This window comes from Sinocyclocheilus grahami, unplaced genomic scaffold (genome assembly GCF_001515645.1).
Source record: "Sinocyclocheilus grahami isolate Dianchi unplaced genomic scaffold, SAMN03320097.WGS_v1.1 scaffold5.1, whole genome shotgun sequence".
Taxonomy (NCBI): domain Eukaryota; kingdom Metazoa; phylum Chordata; class Actinopteri; order Cypriniformes; family Cyprinidae; genus Sinocyclocheilus; species Sinocyclocheilus grahami.
Genome location: NW_015505184.1, coordinates 5,271,198 through 5,293,522, shown reverse-complemented (window position 1 = coordinate 5,293,522; position 22,325 = coordinate 5,271,198). Strand labels below are relative to the sequence as shown.

The window sequence follows — 22,325 nt, the reverse complement described above, 5'->3', positions numbered from 1 at the left end:
CACCGCCTCTGTTTACTCTAGCCCTCCGGCCGTTCCTCACTGTAGGCCACCGTGTGTGACGCTGTGTTTCATTGTGAAAGTGAAACTACTTTGTTTGACTTTCCAAAAATGGACACGACTAGAAATCAGTGGTTAAGTTGTATTTACAACACTGTTCCAGAACACTTCAACCCAAATATTCAGATGTGTGCAGCACATATTATGGAGGACTGTTTACTGATCCTGGTAGAGAAGACTACAATGCCGGCTGTTCTGACTCACAGATTGTTTTTTATATTTAAAGAATTTTTATATTTGATATTTTTTATATTTAAAGCGAGTTTTTTGAGCAGTGTAGAGTAGGGCTTGTTGTTTGTCATTTCTCCGATCACAAATGCAGACATGGTTTTATGTTTGCGCGATGCAACGCAACACGTAAAAAGACAGTATAAGTCATTATAATCTATAATTATGTCCCCACTGGATGCAACAAATGCCTCGTTTATAATGGGTTTTCATGTTTTTGAATCATCGCTCCGGCCTGACAGGGCATCATCACAGTATGGCAAGGGGCGTAACATTTCCGTCTCACGCTTGAGGTATTCGGCCAATCACAACGCACTGGATAGCTGGCCAATCACAGCACACCTCGCTTTTCAGACCGATGAGCTTTGTAAATATCTACGTGTTTCAAAAAGGCGGGGCATAGAGGAGAAACAATAATGTACAGTATGTGGAAAATAATGTGTTTTTTTAACCTTAAACCGCATAAACACATTTCATTACACCAAATACACAAAATAATGTTCTTTTTAGCAGCATCATTTGACCCCTTTAAGTGTGCTTAATGTCTGCAATCATTCAGTCAGTGACTAATAAAAACATTATAAACTGTTAGAAAATGATGAACAAATGTAGTTTAGGCATAGGTTTGTGCAACGCTGTAAAATATTTACCTTTTTTTAAATATTCCATTAAACCTGCTGAGATACAAGGGGCGTGAACTGAAATTCTCAGATCCACCTGATTCCACGCGCATGTCCGGGAAACTCATGAATATTCATGTTTGCTCCGCCCACTGAAACCGAAAATCTCGTAGCACCGGCACGGTGACGTTCAAACCCCACCAAAGACCCCTTCTTTCAGTCAGACTCTATGACAACTTCCTCCACTCCGCTTTTCTTTTATTGTTGCACTAAACTTGAAATCGTTACAGTTGTGTTGCGATACCTTTAAACCTGGGAGCAGCAGCCGTTTAGCGGTGACAGGGCTTGAGTATATACAGACGATGGCATTTTCCAAACCAATGTGGCAATGTGTCACTTGTGAGAAAATAACGCGACGATGATGGCATCGCGCTGCTGTACTTAAGGCGCTTTCTGTCTAACGTTACTGCATGCAATGGAGTCTGTGTCGACATGGAGTTCGCCTGGCAATTACATTAGACTTCACTGCTTTTACTCGTCGCAATGCTGCGGTGTTTCATCGATGAGGATTTGTTAACCGCGGGGACAACGAAGACGAGCACACCGACATCATGTCTGATCGGAATTACTGGACGGTGTGTCCGAGTTATAAAAGTCAGTTCGTTTCAGGAGGTTTAGTCAAACGACCCAAGAGGTAACGACGAGTTTAAGCATGCTACTGTATGTTTTCGTTGTGACTGATTATTAATCGTCAAGGTTGGTCCGCCAAACTTGCTCTAACTTGGAAAAATCCCACAGGCGCAACCGCGAGAAATGTGCTTGATAAACTAGATCAGTCTTTCAAAATCCCACATAACTACTATGATGGTTGAAAATATCCGCTTTAACGTTCTCGATCTCGTTGTGGAGAGCATACACACAGTTTTTCCACCCTGCCCGTTCTTGTTTCCGATAGTAAACGTGGCCCATGTACGGCTGAGCGTCTGCTGCTCATTGTCCTGTTGGCGGTGGATGGTCATATTCTGTCGTCTAGTCTTTACATAATGTTGGTATACAGTTTAACCGTATGTATGGAGGGTCTGTGATGACTGTGTCATTGTTATCTTTCGTTTTGAAGTCTTTGTCAACAAAGTGTAGTTAGTGTACTCGATAGTAGGCTAATTTGTAGTCAAAAGTTCTAAGGGCGTTGAGGTGAAATTCGTTTTTTTTAATGTTTATTTTTAATACTTATTTTTAATATAAACAGAACAAAATGTACTAAATGATTTTAAAGAAAAAGTATAATAAAAAGCATGTAAATGTTGAACGATGCAAATATTTGCAAATTTAAAAAGTTTTACATATTGAGAAAGAAACCGTGCTTTAATATGTGTATGTATCTAATTCAATTGATGAATGCTCACATGAGATAAAGGAAAAAGCTGTTTTATTCTGCATAGAGAGGGTCGCCCCTTCATGGGTGCTGCCATGTTAATGTCACATGACTTTAAATGTCTAAAACCATTAATGACGACCTGCAACTGCACAATATTGTGAGTGCGCGGTCAAATTGCCTCCATTCAACAAACTGCCATTGAAAACCATATAACAAATAAAATGAAACAAAACCTTAAAGGGATAGTTCATCAAAAAATGAAAATTCTGTCATTAATTACTCAACCTAATGTCGTTCCAAACCTGTAAGACCTTTGTTCATCTTCAGAACACAAATTAAGATATTTTGTGATATTTTAGTGAAAGGTAGTAAAGACATCATTAAAATGGGCCATTGTGACATCAGTCCATGTGACGCCTTGAACGTGGTAGTTGCCAAACTTCATCAAAAATATCTTAAATTGTGTTCTGAAGATGAAGGAATGCATCTAGGCTAAAAGGTGTCAATATAAAGCCAAAAACCAATGGTGCTATGTGACTATTGGGATGAATAAGAGCCAGCTAAACGAAACCTTACCGAGTTTACCTTTGAGTTCAAAGTCTTTAATGCCAATTGTCACAATCAATTCTACAATATAATAAATGTACACAGGCCTGTTCAAAGAAGCCGAAGACATTCAACGTTGATTCAGTGACACCAGGTCTAACTAAATGTTTTTGTAAACTCATTGTTAGGTTGTGTTCCAGTACTAGAGACATTAACGGACCATCCCTATAGATGGGTTTCATAATGATGTGTGTTGTGAAAACGGAGTATTTTTGCCTTTAACAAGAACAAGCGTTTTCTTTCTACAGTAACCGGAACAAGAGGAAGAGTTTGGCTCCCTCACCTACTCTATCAAGACCGCTCTCACCCCTTCCTTTGCCAACTGGTAGCTATAATTACTTATTTTAGCTTCTCTCTCAATTATGATAATGATGTTTGATTTACACTGTGCTTGATGATAAATATAGGGTAGCATAACATGCTTGCACATCCAGCCGACTGTTTGAATATGCCAATGCCAGTAACACTGTCAACAAAGCCTGGAAAATGACTGCCAGGCAATACAGAACCACTTTAGCATCCATTAACTCTGTAAAAGAACCATAATGTGCATGTTGATCATAGAAGGTGTGTTTCCTACAGGCAGCAGTCCGTTGGACAGTCCCAGAAATGTCTCCAGCAGTCCTTCGGTCAATTTTCCATTCATACGTAGGTAAGAGCTGAGCAGAATGAGACTGTGTACTACAAACATTTCCAAATGTATTTGCATTAGTCCTTTGTGTTATATCTTATATCTGCCCTTTCATAATGCCAGTATAAAAGCAAGGAATGAGTGGAAAGGTTTCTAGCTGGCCAATAAGATTCTGCGTTCGCTGCAGCTGCCCTCAAGGCTGTACCGTGGATGGGAAGCTTGGCATTTGTCACAGCAATTATAGTGAAGTCAGCATGTAGCCTCATTACTTTACGCTGCCGTGATTATGTACTGAGGCTCCATCCGCTTTTATTAATGCTTGTTTGAAATGATGGGACCCTACCAGCCTCCTTGTACAGCTCAATGAAAATTGAATGAGTTGTTTTTGGTTGTGTCTTTAATGTGCCCTAAAAGTATGCATCTATGTGTGGATAAATAATATGACTGGGTAGAGGTCATGTAAGTTCTTGAAAGAACTTCAAGTGTTCAAGTTTTGATATTTTATTACTATTTTCTATTAGTCTAGCTGTTAGTGTATTTTTTATTAAAATAGCTAAAATAACAGTTTTTTTATTTAAATAGCATTTTAAATGTTGCAGACAAACTTGTAAACCAAAGCATATTAGACCGATTTCTGAAGAATCATGTGACACTGAAGACTGGATTAATTGCTGCTGAAGTTTTAGCTTTGTCATTACAGGAAAAAATTACACTTTAAAATATGTTAGAATAGAGAGCAGTTATTTAAAATTGTAGTAATATTTCACTATATTGCTATCTTTACTGTTTTTTGATGAAATGAATGCAACCTGGGTGAGCATAAGAGACTTCTTTCAAAAATATATATTAAAAAAAAAAATCTTGTGACCCCCAAACGTTTTATTTATATGAAGAATTTTAGTTTATATGGTAGTGTATATGAATTTAATGTGGCTGATTTAAGTTTTTTGTTGTTGTTGTTCAATTATTAAAACAACCAGCACTTTAATAGTTTGTATAACTATCTCAATGGTTCAAGGAAAACATCCTCACCGACATGTTTTCTTGTATCTCTGTCCTATTTTAGACCAGACACACGAAGGTGGTCTGTGGCATCTGTCTCCTCTGGATATGGAACCAATCCACCCAGTTCTGCCGTTTCAGTGAGTGGGCCCCTCTCAACTCTTCTGAAAAGACCCTCTTTGTTTTCCTTTTCTTGAGCCATCATTCCAGTTCATCTGCAGTGTTTTTCTTTATGTAATCAAACAATGCACAGAGCAGATGTTTAAACCATCGTATATTAAATGTGTTATCTGTAGATAGTTTGCTTTTGGAGTGCACTTTAACTGCAGAATTAGTGCAGCTAGTTGAAAAAGAGAGTAACAAGTGCACAGCATGCTAGATTTCTTTATTAATATTGATGCACTTTACAGTGTTACACTTTAATAGTTTGTATAACTATCTCAATGGTTCAAGGAAATCTCAAGGAAAACATCCTTACCGACATGTTTTCTTGTATCTCTGTCCTATTTTAGACCAGACACACGAAGGTGGTCTGTGGCATCTGTCTCCTCTGGATATGGAACCAATCCACCCAGTTCTGCCGTTTCAGTGAGTGGGCCCCTCTCAACTCTTCTGAAAAGACCCTCTTTGTTTTCCTTTTCTTGAGCCATCATTCCAGTTCATCTGCAGTGTTTTTCTTTATGTAATCAAACAATGCACAGAGCAGATGTTTAAACCATCGTATATTAAATGTGTTATCTGTAGATAGTTTGCTTTTGGAGTGCACTTTAACTGCAGAATTAGTGCAGCTAGTTGAAAAAGAGAGTAACAAGTGCACAGCATGCTAGATTTCTTTATTAATATTGATGCACTTTACAGTGTTCATGTAGTCAGAGTCTACAGTAACATTGAAATATGAATTGTGGAAAAATGGTGATTTCCATTCCTGAAAAAGTGTCATGGAAATTAATAAAATAAAATAAGAAAATCATGGAAAATTATGGGGAATATTGTTAATTAATATACCTTTTTTTCATCATAGGTTCTGTTCTAAAATATAATTGGCTAGATATTGCTTTCTATAAAATTACGATAAAATCATAATAGTAATCTTTATACTCTTTTAAATATGTTTAGTAATTTTAATTATGTAATTTGAACTGATTATTCGCTGTCTTTGCCATGAAAATGCCTTGAAATTCATAGAATTCCATTGGTCAGTGTCATTTGTTATTTAACCTGTAGTTATTTAACTACAGGGTTGACCATTGTGGGTAATTCTCAGTGGTGGAAATTGATTAATTTCATTGATTTATTTGAAAGGAAATCATACAAAGAATAGCCCCTTTCTCTGTTTTGGAATGATATATCGCCATTCATGGCTCATGCGATGAGGTCAGCCTTGTTTAACAATGTCCTATTGAGCTAGTGTCAGTGAAGACTTTATTCAGAGGGAAGCTGTGAAGCTTCTCTGGTTTCCTCCTTCCAGCACTGGTCCTGTCATGTGCTCTTCTACTTATTCTCTTTTCCCGAGATTTTCAGTTTTAAATGACCATCTATACCGCAGACAGCTACAGACCAGAATGGAAAGCATCCTGTCCTGTAGTTGTATTGCATAATTGCACACACTAATAATCAGCTTTAGACTGTCAGATGCTCAGCACTTGTGTTTCATGCAATCTGAGCATACTATGCAGATTTTTGTATATTCGTTGCTAAACAACTGTTGTTATATTTTTACACATCCATAATGTTAGGGTGACGCAACAGGCACACGTAAATGTGATTTGTTGTCTGAATCTGGCTGTTTCTGTCTCTCTCACTCTTTCTTCTGCATTAGTCTTCCTCCTCCTCACAGGAGCTCCTGCACCAGCTGCCCTCTCAGCCCACCCCAGATGACCTCCATCGCCTCTTCAAGCATTTCAGGAGCTCAGAGAGTGTGGCAGATGAGGATGGACAGCCCTCGCCTTTCCGTCCTCGCTCACGGAGCCTTAGGTCTCTATTTGTTGTAGAAAAAAAACAAGATTTAGAGAAAATCAGCTGAATGTGAAATGCTGCATTTGCATAGAGATCTTGCAATTCGGTTAGCTTGTGAAGAGCTAAACTTGTGTAGAAATGTGAAATCTTATTTCTAACTTTTGAATTTCATGATACCAAGTGAATAAGGATGAAAGATTAGTTTGGCTTGTACGTGCCAGAGTATTACTCACTTACTTGCTCTTATACAGTCAGGGGAAAAAGTTTGCTAACACCGTATTGTAATTAGCTAATGCTTAACAATCCGCCCTGCTTGACACATTTGGCATGGCTAATCCATACAGATTTAATGTTTCAAACAATGATTCATTTCTCTGGCAAACTGGTAATTCAAAAATATGACCCAATAAAATTATACTACTTGTATCACTTTATTTATAAATTTATAGGGGAAATTTTGGGAGACTTTGGAAGATTTTTTTTCATGTAATTACAATGAATGGGGTTTGAAGCTTTAGAGAGGAGGCAAAAGTGTTATAAATTTTGGTCATTTTCCTCACACAAAGTTACCATAAGATCTGTGGAGACTTCAAATATACTGCACAACATTGTTATTTTAGTATATTTTTACTTGCTATTATTGTATTTATTAATATTTAGAATAATTTATTTATTTAGTTTTCATTATATATTTTTTATTAGTGCTTTTGAATATTATATTTAAATATAAAGACAGCATTTATAATTTTAGGTTTATGTTTATCTATATCTAATATATTTTATTTCAGATTTATTTAAATCACTGAAACCATTTTTTAAATAATTTTTTTAATGTATATATTAAAAAATATAATAACACTGGTGCACAAGTCATACTGAGAACCTTTCTAATTGTTTTATGGTGTCTTCAGTCCCCATTCAGTGTAATTGCACTGAAAAAAGCAACCAAGACTTTCACAGTTCTTTTATGTTTCATAGAAGTCAGTCAGTCATGAACAGGGTATGTAATGAAATGAGGGTGAGTAAAGGATGAAAGAATTGTGAGGTGAACTATTCATTTAATGTTATTTGTGTAAAATTATAAAAGTAGATGTGATCAGTTTAATGTAACTGAAGTATTGTTTTGTTTTGTAGCCCTGGGCGGACATGTGGCTCTTTTGATAACGAGATTGTGATGATGAATCACGTCTACAAAGAACGGTTTCCAAAGGTAATTGAGCTCTGACATTTAAATGTTGTTTTTCATCATGGACGTGGACGCCACGTCATGTCATCACATGTTGTTTACTTTGTTTAAATTGTGGCTGTGGGAAAATTGGTGGCCTGGTTGGTCCAAACAAAACAAACGGCAATTGTCACCTACGCAGTCTCACAGCGTTTTATCTCTCTGGCAGGCTACGGCTCAGATGGAGGGGCGTTTGCTGGCAGTGATTGCAGACTACTCCCCAGACAGCGCTCCTCCTCTTGCTGATGGAGTGCTGGGCTTCATTCAACACCAGCTGGTTGAGCTCGTCCGAGACTGTCTGGAGAAGTCCAGAAAGGGGCTCATCACAACCAGCTACTTTGTGGAACTTCAGGAAAAATTAGAAAATTTCCTACATGAGGTGGAAACATATTCCATACCTGTAATGAAGTAAAAAATGACATTTTGTTGACATTTGTATCTGTTAAAAAAAGTTGGTTTTCATAGATCTAGATCGCAATGTCACAAAAGACCAGAATTTTGTTACTCAATACTAGTATTTCACTGAAAAAAAATCATTTTCTTGAATAATTTAGGCTACTAAATTAAGTACTAATGAAAATAATTTATATTAAAACAAAACTGTACACCACCGTTCAAATCTTTGCTGATGGTTATATTTATTTATTTTAAGAAATTCATATTTTATGCAGGAAGGACACATTATATTAAAGACATTTATAATGTTACAAATCTATTTAAAATAAATGCAGTTTTTTTAAACTTTCTATTTATCCCAGTTTTTACAAAAATTATAAAGCAGCACAACTGTTTTCAACATTTGAAAATAATAATAAATGTTTCTTGAGCACCAAATGCAATCATACTGACCAAAGACTTTTGAACAGTAGTGTACTGTACACCACCGTTCAAATCTTTGCTGATGGTTATATTTATTTATTTATTTTAAGAAATTCATATTTTATGCAGGAAGGACACATTATATTAAAGACATTTATAATGTTACAAATCTATTTAAAATAAATGCAGTTTTTTTTTACTTTCTATTTATCCCAGTTTTTACAAAAATTATAAAGCAGCACAACTGTTTTCAACATTTGAAAATAATAATAAATGTTTCTTGAGCACCAAATGCAATCATACTGACCAAAGACTTTTGAACAGTAGTGTATGTCAATTAAATAAAGTTGGCTAAACAAGAAATTATTCAAGAACGTGTCAACAAAAAATGGTTATAATCATCGGAAACAAATATCTCTAAAATAATAAATAACTCTGAAACAATAGAAAAATATCCAGATTAAGTAAACCATGCCCAAGGTTTTTATAATATCTAATGGCAGTATCAATTGTGTAATAAAACTACTTAAATTATTGATACAGTCTTTAAAATCATGAGATATTTTAAAATCATACTAATTCGATGCTGTCGGAGTTTGACTTGTGGTAATTGTGTCAACATTTGAGTTTACTAGAGTTTACTAGAGCTACTAAAGTTATCCAGGCCAAAGCAATGAAAGGTTTTATCCTCTATCTTTTGTTTGATCAGTGTTGTTTCAGTAATATTAGCTACGTAAAACACATACGTAATAAAATATCCAGGCGTTTTTTTTTTGCCCTGCCTGTTTACATTGCACTTAGGCCATACTGACTGTATTTACATGAACGTCTTGCCAAGACTTGCCTTTTGACCACTTACATGTGCAGCCGCATCACCGCTGGGTACAAGCTCTCTTCACGGAGCATGTGCAGAAATCATGTGTGTTCAAAAGCAGCTTCCTTTCAGTGCTCGTTTCTATGCTAGTTTCAACATTTGACATCCCTAGTTTGCAACAACATGACCGTGCTGTAGTTCATGCTGGGTGGTTCAATGCTCTCTTTCCAACTCTCAGCTGAATCACTAATACTGCCACAGCCCGTCTTTATAAAAGCATTTTTGCTGAATGATTACTGACTGAGAGCCTTATGGCTCCAGACATAAGACCCCTGAAGTCCTGAATGATTCTTTTAATAAGCACTGTTTCTGTCATATTCCATCTGAAAATGACATTCGGCAAAATCCTGCACTGAAGCACTGGAGTATCTTCATTTGATGGAAATATGTTGTCTCTGTACAGGCACACGTTACCATGTGTTTGTTTTAAGATAAACTGGCAGCTTTTATTCCTCATACCAAGCTGCTGTTGTCATGTGAAGTTTTCTGGAAAGAGTCTGACGAGAAGAGTATTGCAGTATTGCACACTAGTCATCTGCAGTGTTTGTGTGCCCAGGCAGTCATGTCGACACTGGAGGGAAGGATGGTTAATTAGGGCAAGTGAGAGACTTTTTTTTTCTCCCTGAGGAGCTTTTGCTTCATGTTTCTGAAGTCATGAATAGCAAATGAAGGGAAGAGGCTGATTAAATTAAGCAAGAGGAAACAGGTCGTGGTGCAATAAATTCCATTTACCTTTCCAAGTTGCTTGCTTATGGCAGGTTTTAAAAAATTTTTTTATATAATTTTAAATGAATGACGTTGTCAACATAAACTGTTTGATGGAAAAGAGCTACAAAATTCTTCATAGTTTTATTTTGTGTTCCGCACAAAAAATGCTGTCATTTTGGAGTTTTGAAGTGACATGAGGGTGAATTGAAAATGACAAATATGTCATTTTTGGGTGAACTATTCCTTTAAATGACTTGTTTGTCTTAAATGTCATTGGGAGCTTGAGGGGGTTTTATGGTCTTGTTCCATGATTACTTCTCTCTGTCCTTTCACAGTAAATTGGGTCACTTATTTCTGTAACTTTTACCATTTGAGATCTGACTCATGGTAATGTCTACCAAACTTTATGCAAAAATGTAGGCTGTTTTGTTTTGTGCTCATAAAGTTTATTTGCATTGGCCCTGAGTGTTTTTTTTTTTTTACCCACAGGCATATGAGCGCTCTGAGAGTGAGGAAGTGACTGTAATTGCCAAACTCGTGAAGAAGATTCTAATCATTATTTCCAGACCAGCAAGACTACTGGAGTGTCTGGTAAAAAGATGATTAACACTGTGATTCTGTACTAAGAAGAATTTATATTTATCACATGGAAACCTTATTTTCTGGTTTGGGTCTAAGAGACCCCAATACCATTTTTAATTTATGGTTCTGAAAAGTACATATAATATATATATATATATATATAGTATATATATATATATATATATATATATAGCTGCAAAGCTACAGCACTGTTAAAAGTATTAGGCACTTGTTTATAAATGCTGTAAAATGAGGATGCTGTCAAAATAATGTCATAAATAGATTTTCTTTATCTATTAACTACATTAAATCAACATTTGGTGTGACCATCCTTTGGGTTTAAAGCAGATTTTGCCTTAGGTGCACTTGCACATAGTTTTTCAGGTAGCTTTGCAGTAAGGTTTCTTGAAGCATCTTAAGAGACGTTGCCACAGTTCTTCTGGATTTAGTTTCAGTTTGTTCTGTTTCTTCATGTATTCCAGACAGACTGGAAGATGATGAGATCAGATCTCTGTGTGGAGCACTGGCTGTAGTCAGACTCCTTGTGCAAACAAAAATCTCACTGGATTATTACAATTAATGGCAAAATTGCTATGACACACTACAGCAAAAGTAGTGTCAAAAAATTATTATTATAATTTCGAATTCGAATAATAATCGAGGCAATCACAGCCGCTGATATAGAGCTGGTATTGCTCGAGTACGAGAGTGATATTGCGTTTATACAACAGATCAACGGAACATGTGTGTTATTAAACAAGAAACGGAGTGCCTAATAAAACCCTCTTTTGTGTGGAACTACTTCCTTCCGCCACGGATTCAAAGCTCAAGTTGACAGTTAAACATGCGTCACTTTTAGAATTCGTATCAAGGGCATGTGCTGCTTCAGTTAGGTTATTAGTGAGAAATAATGAGGTTATAAGAGAGAAACAATGTGGCAAGATGTGCATCCAAATGAAAATGAGAGAGACCGCAAAGCTAGACGTTTCAAAGAACCCTGGGCTTCCATACCACCTCAGCAGTGCTACAAACTGATCACCTCCATGCCACGCCGAATTGAGGCAGTAATTAAAGCAAAAGGAGCCCCTACCAAGTATTGAGTACATGTACAGTAAATGAACATACTTTCCAGAAGGCCAACAATTCACTAAAAATGTTTTTTTTTTATTGGTCTTATGAAGTATTCTAATTTGTTGAGATAGTGAATTGGTGGGTTTTTGTTAAATGTGAGCCAAAATCATCACAATTAAAAGAACCAAAGACTTAAACTACTTCAGTCTGTTTGTGAAAAGTTTCACAATTTGAGTTGAATTAGTGAAATAAATGAACTTTTCCACGACATTCTAATTTATTGAGATGCACCTGTGTGTATATATATAATCCCACACATAAAATCTCAGCAGAATGTTGAGGGTTCCATAGCATTTTGAAAACCACCTGTGGTTAATCTACCTTTTGTAATTAATTACAGTGTGAAGACTGGGACTCAGTCTAATGCCATTTATATAATGCTGACACACCATGTTTCTGTTAACCATCAGGAGTTTGACCCTGAGGAGTTTTATCAGCGTCTTGAAGTTGCAGAAGACCATGCAAAAATTGGCCAGGGCATCAAGACTGATATCCCCCGATACATCATCAGCCAATTGGGTCTCACCCGAGACCCCCTGGAGGGTATAATTATGATTTATCTAGCACCTCACCCTTAAATTATTTGTTTTTGTCTATGTTGTAAAGGGTAATTAAATGTTAGCCTTAGGCAAACAAGTGAATGAGTTTTCTCTTGTCTTTGGGTTCAGACATGGTACAGCTTGAGCACAACAACTCAGGCAGCCCAAGCAGAGAACTGGGTGACACTGCAGAGGTAAGAAAATAAATCAAAGCTTGACAAAATCTTAAAATGGCTCACTGTTTCTCTACACTGTTGGAGGTCTCATACTTTTCTTTCCAAGAGGTTCAAGCTTAGAATTTCTTTCCCAGTCAAGGAGCAAACTATTTCAGAAGTCTCTTTTTCAAAAGATTAATTGCATAGCTGTAAAATGAAATAGCAAATGTGCATTGCAGTAATATTGGTGAAAATTCAACACATACATGTGTAGTAAACCTTTAATTTTTTTGTTTAAAATTAACTTTTAATTTGATCTAATTTTACTTACTTTGCTCAAGTCTGCCATCGAAACAACTTCAGATTCTCACACTGTCTCAGAATAGTAGTACATTATAGTTGAGATTGGATGGGTCACATTAAAAGCAGTTGTAAAATCTGAATGTGCTACCATTGGGTCATAAGATGTTTTTGAAAGATGCTCATCAAGGCTGCATCTATTTGATTAAAAATGCAGTAAAAATAGCAATATTTTCAAATAGTTTTTACAATTTAAAATAACTGTTTTCTATTTTACTGTATTTTAAAATGTAATTTATTCCTGTAATGCAAAGCTGAATTTTCAGCATCATTACTAAAGTCTTCAGTGTCTTTATAAATCATTCTAATATGCTGATTTGTTGCTCAAGAAACATTTCTGATATTGAAAAGCTTTTTGGTGCTTAATATTTTGCTGGAAATTGTGATGCATGTTTTCAGGATTCTTTGATGAATAGACAGTTCAAAAGAACAGTATTCAACAGAAATAATTTGTAGCATATCTTTACCGTTATTTAGCAAGGTTTTATTAAATTGGAAAAAATAAATCTTACTGACCTTAAAGGGGTCCTATTATGCTCTTTTACAAAGTCTTGATTTTGTTTTGGGGGGTAATAGAACAGGCTCTCATACTAGGTTTAACTAAAGTTGAAAAAGCATAATACCACCCCTTTATGTTAAGTTGACTTAACTGTTATTTGTGGAGAAAAAAAACTGTTTATGATCTAGACCAGTTTATGATCTTTTTAACTTGTGACATCTGAATTTCCGTCAAATAGATGTTGTATTGTTCTGTTCTTGAGTTTTCTGTGTCATATTTTGTGTCCTAGAATCGTCTTGGAACCACAACGCCTCGAAGAAAACCTCTGGAAAGAGACTTAATACAATACACTCTACTTCAGGTTAATTTATCACAATGCAATAAGAAGATCAAATAATTACAACTATAATTTTTAAATGTATTATCTCTTGTGACTATCAGTGTTGCTGTTGTTAACTAAAACATTAAAAAAATTATTTTGTTAATTGAAAAAATGTATAAACATATTTAAACATTTTAATACAAAAAATTGTTAACTGAAATCTAAAGTTAAAAATAAATTAAATCTATTTAGAAATATTTTTACAAATCTAATAGATATAAAATAAATATAGAACTAAAATTGAAGTCAAAAATAAAAAAATAAAATTATAATAGTGTACATAAATAATTCTAAAATAACACTGGTCACACTTTATATTATGTGGCCTTAACTACTATGTACTTGCATCAAAAAATAAGTACAATGTACTTATTGTGTTCATATTGTATTGCAACACACTTTTGCTGCTATTGAGGTGGGATATGGGTGAGGATAGGGACAGGTTTGGTGGTATGGGTAGGTTTAAGGGTGGGTTAAGGTGTAAGGGATGGGTCAACAGTGTAATTATAAATGTAATTAAAGAAATTAATTACAGATGTAATTACATATAGGTATTTAAAAAATATAAGTACAATGTAAAGAGATGTATGTACACAATAAGTGCATTGTACCAAATGATTAATTTAAATGTAAGTACATAGTAGTTAAGGCCACCTAATATTAAGTGGGACCATAACACTGGTGACAATCATGTAGTATACCACTGTTGAAAAGTGATATAATGCAGTTTTTTTTACAAGCAATAAAAATGTGTCCAAAGTGTATATTCAATCAGTCATAATTTTTGTATGATTCTAGGTATTTTTATTCTTGTGTCTTCAAAATGTTGTTTAGTTGCCTGAAGTCAAAATTTGTTATATTTCTTTTCAATCAGTCCAAGTCCGAGGCCGAGAGCATCATCCAGTTCCTCTCAGCCTGAGAGGGGCACTAGTCCTCTAATTTTGAACAGCACTCAGAGCCTTGAGGCTATGCCACACTTTGCTTTTCCTGAGGATGAGGGTAACAGTTTTTGTGCATATTTTAATCTAATATTTGGCCAAATTAAAGGGTGACTTGGTCAGTCTGTAAATGCTCATTCTCAATTTGAGTTTTCTTATGTATTTGTTTTTTCTCAGAAGGTCTTGTCTCAAATCTCCGGCGAATTCGTCTGCGCAGTAACTCCACTGGAACAAGACCTACTAATCGCAGGGACCACAAGGGTCCGCGTCGCCTCGGGCTCCAGCAGGAGACCCCAGAGAAGCCACGCTCACCATTTACATGCAAAGTCCCCAAGTCTGCATCCGTGTCTGGCCTTTCCCTCATCGTCACAGCAGGTACAGTGAGCTCAGATGTGTTCATGTAGACGTTGTACCATCATGTGATACCATCACACTGAAGGCAACTGTAATTCATGTGACTACAACAATAAACAAGTGAAGCAGGTGGTTTCAAGAGAACAATGGACAGTTGAGAGGAACAGAGAGCTTATTGACGTAGATGAAAGCGAAACATGACTTGACAAACATGGTGTTAGATATTTAATACCAATGTGTGGATATTGCAGCTATTATGAGGCATTTCTCTTATATATGATCATGTATTATCGCTGTAGATGACATCCCTGGTGGGCTCCAGACAAGCCCCATGTCTTCACACTCCCTCTCATCCAATCCTTCGTCTCGGGATTCTTCCCCCAACCGAGACCTCTCTCTCAGCGTAAGCAGTCTTCGTCCTCCTGTGGTCATCCACAGCTCTGGGAGGAAGTACGGCTTTGCGCTCCGTGCCATTCGGGTCTACATGGGCGACACTGATGTCTACACGGTGCACCACATGGTCTGGGTGGGTATTATGGATGCAGCGTGAATCACTCCACTCTATAACATAGTTAACTAGTGATGCACCCAAAAAAAAATAAAACTTTTGGTTTTTGCCTAAACAGCTTTGGCGGGCCGAAATCATTGACTGAAACTCATTGCCTCAGTTCAAGCAGCATGTGAACTGAACATCTCTTCTTTTTCCTTACTAGTTATAGCATGAAATAAACAAAAATGAACATCAGAAGGTATATTGAAAGAAACAGTACGACTTAGTGAAATGTTTCATATAATTGCTCAATCAGTGTTTCAACTGCAGAAAGACACAATATAAACAATGTCACATAATATTACTTTTTTTTTTAATACCCAAGGAAAGCCATAAATGTTTTTGGCTAAAGCAAAAATTTAATTTCAGTTTCAGTAAATAATTTAATTTCGGTTCCCCACTATGGTTAACAATACTCAGAACCCAGTGTACTAACATTTTCTTGGTTTGACCCATTTAAATGCGCTTTTATGTGTCGCCGTTGATCTAGAGCGTTGAAGACAGCAGTCCTGCTCACGAGGCCGGGCTGAGGGCTGGTGACCTCATCACTCACGTGAATGGAGAGTGTATCCAGGGTCTGGTGCACACCGATGTGGTGGAGCTTCTGCTGAAGGTGAGATTCTCAAATAGATCTAGAGTTAAAGGCAGTCCATGCGCTTTTTAATTAAGGACTTGTATAGATGCTTGATTTTTCCATTTGTAGAGTGGCAGTAAAGTGACTCTGCAGACGACTCCTCTTGAGAATACATCCATTAAAATAGGGCCTGCGAGAAAGACCAGCTCAAAGGGGAAGATGGCACGACGCAGTAAAAAGAGTAAAAGGAAAGAGGGTCAAGACAGGTTGGAAAGATGTAGTGTCTTCTGGAACATTTTAAACTAGTTAAAACTCATTGAAACACAAAATCTAATTGAAGCCCAACTTTTCTAGCAAACGGCGAAACCTTTTGAAGAAGCTGCCCAAACACAGTCCGGGGATTCAGAACAGTCGCAGTTTCTCAGCGGGTTTTCAGCACTCACCTAACGACAGCCTGTCTGACTCTCCAACGCCGAGCCTGTCTCCTGGGCCCAACACCCCGTGCAGAAGCCCAGCTCCAGACCTGTCATGTGGTATGACTCAGACTCTCTCTCACTGTCAGATCCAGTCTTATCTGCTTCGGTTTGTAATTAGATATGCCTCGAATAATAACCCCTCGTTCAAGGAATCAAATTCTTGAATAGAAAATGATTCTTGAAAAGTAGTTTTATTTCTTAACAAAACCGTTCCATGGCTTATTAATATTTGAAAAACTTTTTTTCACTGAGTGATATTGTATGAGGATTCCTGCAGACGCTTATGATTGTGTGTCAACATCAATAAGTGTCTTTAAATCAGATAATTTGACCTTTATTATGACAAGGCAGGGTTAGTTCAGTTCGTAAAGTATTTATGAAATAATAACTAATAATTCATGATATTTGCTTAAACTTTTCCCTTAAAATGTATTTTAAAACTTTTCAAAGTACTGTTAAGTTAATGCAAAACATTTATTTTTTACTTGATGTTTACACTACTTGACATTTCAGTTTTCTTTAAAGTTTTTCAAAAGCATATGAAACCAACATTGATATAAACAGTTCATTTAATATAACTTGGCACATGTGTTTTAAACTAGATCTTTACTTTATTGTGGATACTCTTATGCGTCACTGACCTACACTTCTGTTCAAAAGGTTTGGCGTTGATTTGAAATAAAAGAATGCTTTCATTCAGCAAGGGCACATAAAATTGAGAAAAAGTTAAAGTAAAAGACATTTATAATGTCACAGAAGATTTTGGTTTCAAATAAATGCTTATGACATTTCTATTTAAATTAGCATATTAGAATGATTTCTGAAGGATCATGTAACACTGAATCCTGAAAGTTACACTACTTGACATTTCAGTTTTCTTTAAAGTTTTTCAAAAGCAAATGAAACCAACATTGATATAAACAGTTCATTTAATATAACTTGGCACATGTGTTTTAAACTAGATCTTTACTTTATTGTGGATACTCTTATGCGTCACTGACCTACACTTCTGTTCAAAAGGTTTGGGGTTGATTTGAAATAAAAGAATGCTTTCATTCAGCAAGGGCACATAAAATTGAGAAAAAGTTAAAGTAAAAGACATTTATAATGTCACAGAAGATTTTGGTTTCAAATAAATGCTGTTCTTATGACATTTCTATTTAAATTAGCATATTAGAATGATTTCTGAAGGATCATGTAACACTGAATCCTGAAATAATGGCTGCTGAAAATTCAGCTTTGTTGTCACAGGAATAATTAATTTTGATAATACATTAAGAGTTCATTGTTTTATTACAATTTTGCTGTATTTTTGATCAAAGGAATGCAGCCTTGGTGCGCATTTAATGTTTTAAAAACATAAAAAAATGTTAACAGTCCTAAGCTTTTGAACCGTAGTGTATATATAAAATGTATATAATTTTTACACTGTTTGGAGGAGCATTAGAGCACTAAACTGTAAATTGTTTTTTATTAATTGTTTTTAAATAAATAAATAAAAAGATTTCATTTTTAATTTGTTAAAGGGTTAGTTGACCCGAAATGAAAATCTGTCATTAATTACTCACCCTCATGTCGTTCCAAACTCGTAAGACCTTCGTTCATCTTCGAAACACAAATTAAGATATTTTTGATTAAATCTGAGAGCTCTCTGGCCCTCCATAGACAGCAATGCAACTGAAATGTTCCCAGGTCCAGAAACATAGCAAGGACATCGATAAAATAGTCCATAGTTCAGTAGTTCAACCGTAATTTTACGAAGCTATGAGAATACTTTTTGTGCGCAAAGAAAACAATAATAACATGATTTATTCAACAATTCTTCTCCCCAAGTTACTGTCTTCCGCCATTTTGGAGAGTACCCCAGAACGTAATCAGCGTTGTTTACATTCAGTAGACAGCGCGCGCATGCTGAATGTAAACAACGCTGATTACTTTCTGGGGTACTCTCCAAAATGGCGGAAGACGGTAACTGAATTGTTGAATAAATTATATTATTATTATTTTCTTTGCACACAAAAAGTATTCTCGTAGCTTCGTAAAATTACAGTTGAACCACTGATGTCACATGGACAACTATTTTACCGATGTCCTTGCTACGTTTCTGGACCTGGGAACATTTCAGTTGCATTCCCGTCTACGGAGGGTCAGAGAGCTCTCAGATTTTATCAAAAATATTTTTTAAAAAAAGGTCTTATGGGTTTGGAATGACATGAGGGTGAGTAATTAATGACAGAATTTTCATTTTTGGGTGAACTACCCCTTTAAGTAGTATGTCAGTGATTAGCATTGTTTGTACTCTCTCCACAGATTCAAACTCTCCACAGAGTTCTTCACCCTGCTCAAGCTCTCCGAATTCACCCATCCCTCAAAGTCGACCAAGTTCCCTTCACGTTTTGGGATCCAAGATTGGCCTCCGCTATAGCAAAGCAGGCCGCTGCAAGTCCACCAACAGTATTCCCCCCTCTCCCCTCGCCTGCAATCCCTCCTCACAGCCTCTGTCTCCACAGTGTTCTCCATCTTCCCTCACCGGAGTTCCTAAAAGCCTCCACTCGTTTCATAATAAGATGATGTCCCCGCCGACCATCGTGAGACAGACGGTGTGTCCCCGCAGTGCAGAATCACCTCGTTCGCCACTGCTGAACAGGGTTCATTCATCTGAGAGGCCCTCCGGTGCCCAACATGGAGACAAAAAGGCCTTCTCCACTCGAAGACACACTGTGGAAGTTCCCCAGAGTGAAGCTGAGGGACTCGAGTCACAAACTAGTGACATTGCCTCAGGTTTTGTGTGTGTCGGTGACCATGCTAGGCAAGGGTTGTACCTGGCTGGCCAACGAGCAAGGGACTCCGGCGGTGCGGTTATGAGGAAGCTAAACTTGTCTGAGAGACGAGATTCATTTAAGAAGCAGGAAGCTGTTCAGGAGGTCAGCTTTGATGACTCTGATGACAAGGAGGTCACAACATCTACACCAGTGCCATCTCATCCACGTTTCAAAGCGGCATGGATCGGCACAACACAGGCAGAGGGAAGCTCTGAGACTTCAGCGAGGAAAACCGACAAGCTTGGATCCAAGCTAAAAGAACAGAATAAACCAGAGGATGGCTGTTAGCCTTCGATAAGTCCAAAAAACTGTGAGACTCAGATGTACGGGTGCTTCCATTATCATTAAAATCATAATCAGAGAAAAGACAGGACTAGGGAGTCTTTGTTTAGTGTCATTTTCGTAAGTTAGAAGTCATTCACCTACCAAACTGTCTTTTAAATTGATAGTTTTCTATAAATGAAAATTCTGTCAACATTTTTTCAGCCTCATATTGTTGTAAACTTTCTTTCGTCTGTAGAACATAAAAATGCCTGTGTTTGTTTTGGACCCCATTGACTTTCATTGTATGGACAAAAGCCATCTTAAAGGGATAGTTCACCCAAACATGTTGCCATTTACTCACTCGTTCCAAACCTGTATGAGTTTTTCTTATGTTGAACATAAAAGAAGATATTTTGAAGAATGCTGGTAATCAAACAGTTGATGGTCCCCATAGATTTCCATTTTATTTCTTTCCCTACTATAGAAGTCAAAGGGGACCAACAACTGTTTGGTTCTTCTAAATTTTTCTAAATATCTTCTTTTGTGTTCAACATAAGAAAGGAACTTACACAGGTGTGGAACAACATGAACATTTATTCATCATTTCTCGCCCTCATTTTTGGGTGAACTATTCCTTTAAAATATTGCTGGCATTTGTGTTCCACCCAAAGAAAGTCATACTGGTTTGGAATGACGTGAGTAAATGATGACAGCATTTACATTTTTGGGTAGATTATACCTTTAAGAATTTGTTTTACCAGGTAGCACAATTAACTTTTGTAGATTTTGAAAGACGGTAATAGAAAGATCATACAGTAGGATCGCTTTCTGAGAATTTGCACATATGTGGTCCTGCTGAGGTTCAATTACTGTTGTTTTTTTTCATTCTCATCTCTCATAAATATCAGTAATATTGTCATATAATGTCATGTCTGAGTGGTCAACAAAATGTAGTTAATATATGTTGACTAATATTATTTTTGCAAGTTTGGATGAAGTCTTGTGTTCAGTCAGTCACACCCAATAATATTCCAGCACCTAAACAATGACTTGTAAGAAGCCATTTGGCCAATGTTGGCATTGTAGAGTATCATGTTTACCTGAGCATACTTGTTCTCATTACTTAGAAAGAACAAAATGGTTTATGAATACTAATTTGATGACAACTTTTTATTTATAATGTGTTGGATTCGGTATGTGTTCTAGCAGTGTTGTACATCTGAACTCATTTGACATGTGTAATCTTTAACAAATAGTGTCTGTCTTTTAGTGTTTTGTAGTCTGACTTGTGGAAATGTCTGTTCTCTTGAATTCACACAACAGCTGTATGGCATGTTTTTGTGAGTACCCTATATAAATGCCATAGTTTAAATCTGCATTATAGCCTTCTGAAGTCTTGACATCTGCTTGTTTGGTTACACAGAAATGATTCAGTTACGAGTAACATGAGCTTTCTATGTAATGGTTTGCTTAAACTGGATTGTTTCCTCATTCATTAATCAAAACTAAAGAGACAGAAGACGAAGTTTAGATACTTGCACTCCCAGTCTGACTTGTCTTTCTCTTCTTCTGTACTTCAGATTTGTGTGGCACTATTTCCTTGAGTTCACATACTACCTTCATTTACTTTTGTATGGTACTGTAGTGTTTTGTTTTAAGTTGAATTTGTACAGTTGATCCAGTTCTTTCCACAGCCATGGACTCAAAAAGATCCTAGACTCTCAACTAAATCCACTCACGCTCAATGTATTTGTAAAGTTTGGATTTAACCATGATTAAATGTGTACATAATTGCTGATAATCATGTTTCAGTGCTTTGACCATGCATGTTTTAAGCACTAGTGGCTTGTGGTATATTAACTACCTCCAGAAATTATTATAATACACTACCATTCAAATTAAAAGTTTGGGGTCTGTATGATTTTTTAAAAATCATTAAGTTTATGCTCAACAAGGCTGTATTTATTTATGATCAAAATATAGTAAAAACAGTAATATTGTGAAATATTATTACAATTTAAAATAACTATTATAAAGTATAATTTATTCCTGTGATGACAAAGCTAGATTTTCAGCGGCCATTACTCCAGTCTTCAGTGTCACATGATCCTTCAGAAATCCTTCTAATATGCTGATTTAATTCTCAAGAAATATTTCTTATTATCAATGTTTAGAACAGTTGTGCTGAGCGATATTTTTGTGGACTTGTTTTTTTCAGGATTCTTTGATGAATAGAAAGTTCAAAAGAACAGCATTAACTGAAATATAGTTGTATTGTAACAATACAAAAGTCTGCCACTTTTAATCAGTTTAATCATTGAGGAATAACACCATTGATTTATTTAAAATAAAATTACTGGACCCAAACTTTTACATTTTATATATTTTATATAGAGAGTTACATATATCACATATATTTTAAAGACATTGGCCTGCTGCATAAAATAATAGTGTTTGAAATTGTTAAATTACTTAAATGTCTCGGTACTCTGATAAATGATAAAACAAGCCTAATAGGCAATTGAAAGGATAGCGTAATTTGAGATGGTTATTTATTTATTTTTATCACTTGTAGGTCTACATTTTTATGAACGGGTT

General features: G+C 36.1%; 1 protein-coding gene across 1 annotated transcript; it reads left to right on the top strand.

Moving 5' to 3' along the window:
* The first annotated feature begins 1,091 nt into the window (after positions 1-1,091).
* LOC107586070 (microtubule-associated serine/threonine-protein kinase 3-like) lies at positions 1,092-20,063 on the top strand. The gene is made up of 20 exons (XM_016273293.1): positions 1,092-1,599; positions 3,135-3,211; positions 3,469-3,538; positions 4,584-4,667; positions 5,032-5,107; positions 6,339-6,493; positions 7,610-7,685; positions 7,870-8,079; positions 10,591-10,692; positions 12,225-12,357; positions 12,483-12,547; positions 13,657-13,728; positions 14,510-14,523; positions 14,624-14,748; positions 14,865-15,062; positions 15,341-15,567; positions 16,082-16,204; positions 16,295-16,431; positions 16,520-16,698; positions 18,952-20,063. Exons 1-20 carry the CDS (start codon positions 1,517-1,519, stop codon positions 19,749-19,751), a joined length of 3,006 nt encoding a protein of 1,001 aa, XP_016128779.1. The 5' UTR covers positions 1,092-1,516; the 3' UTR covers positions 19,752-20,063.
* The last annotated feature ends 2,262 nt before the right edge of the window (positions 20,064-22,325 follow it).

Coding starts and splice junctions, on each gene's coding strand:
- LOC107586070 (XM_016273293.1), top strand. CDS start 1,517: ATGTCTGATCGGAATTACTGGACGGTGTGTCCGAGTTATAAAAGTCAG. Junction 3,539..4,583: donor AATTTTCCATTCATACGTAG/GTAAGAGCTGAG, acceptor GTCCTATTTTAG/ACCAGACACACGAAGGTGGT. Junction 16,432..16,519: donor AGGAAAGAGGGTCAAGACAG/GTTGGAAAGATG, acceptor CAACTTTTCTAG/CAAACGGCGAAACCTTTTGA.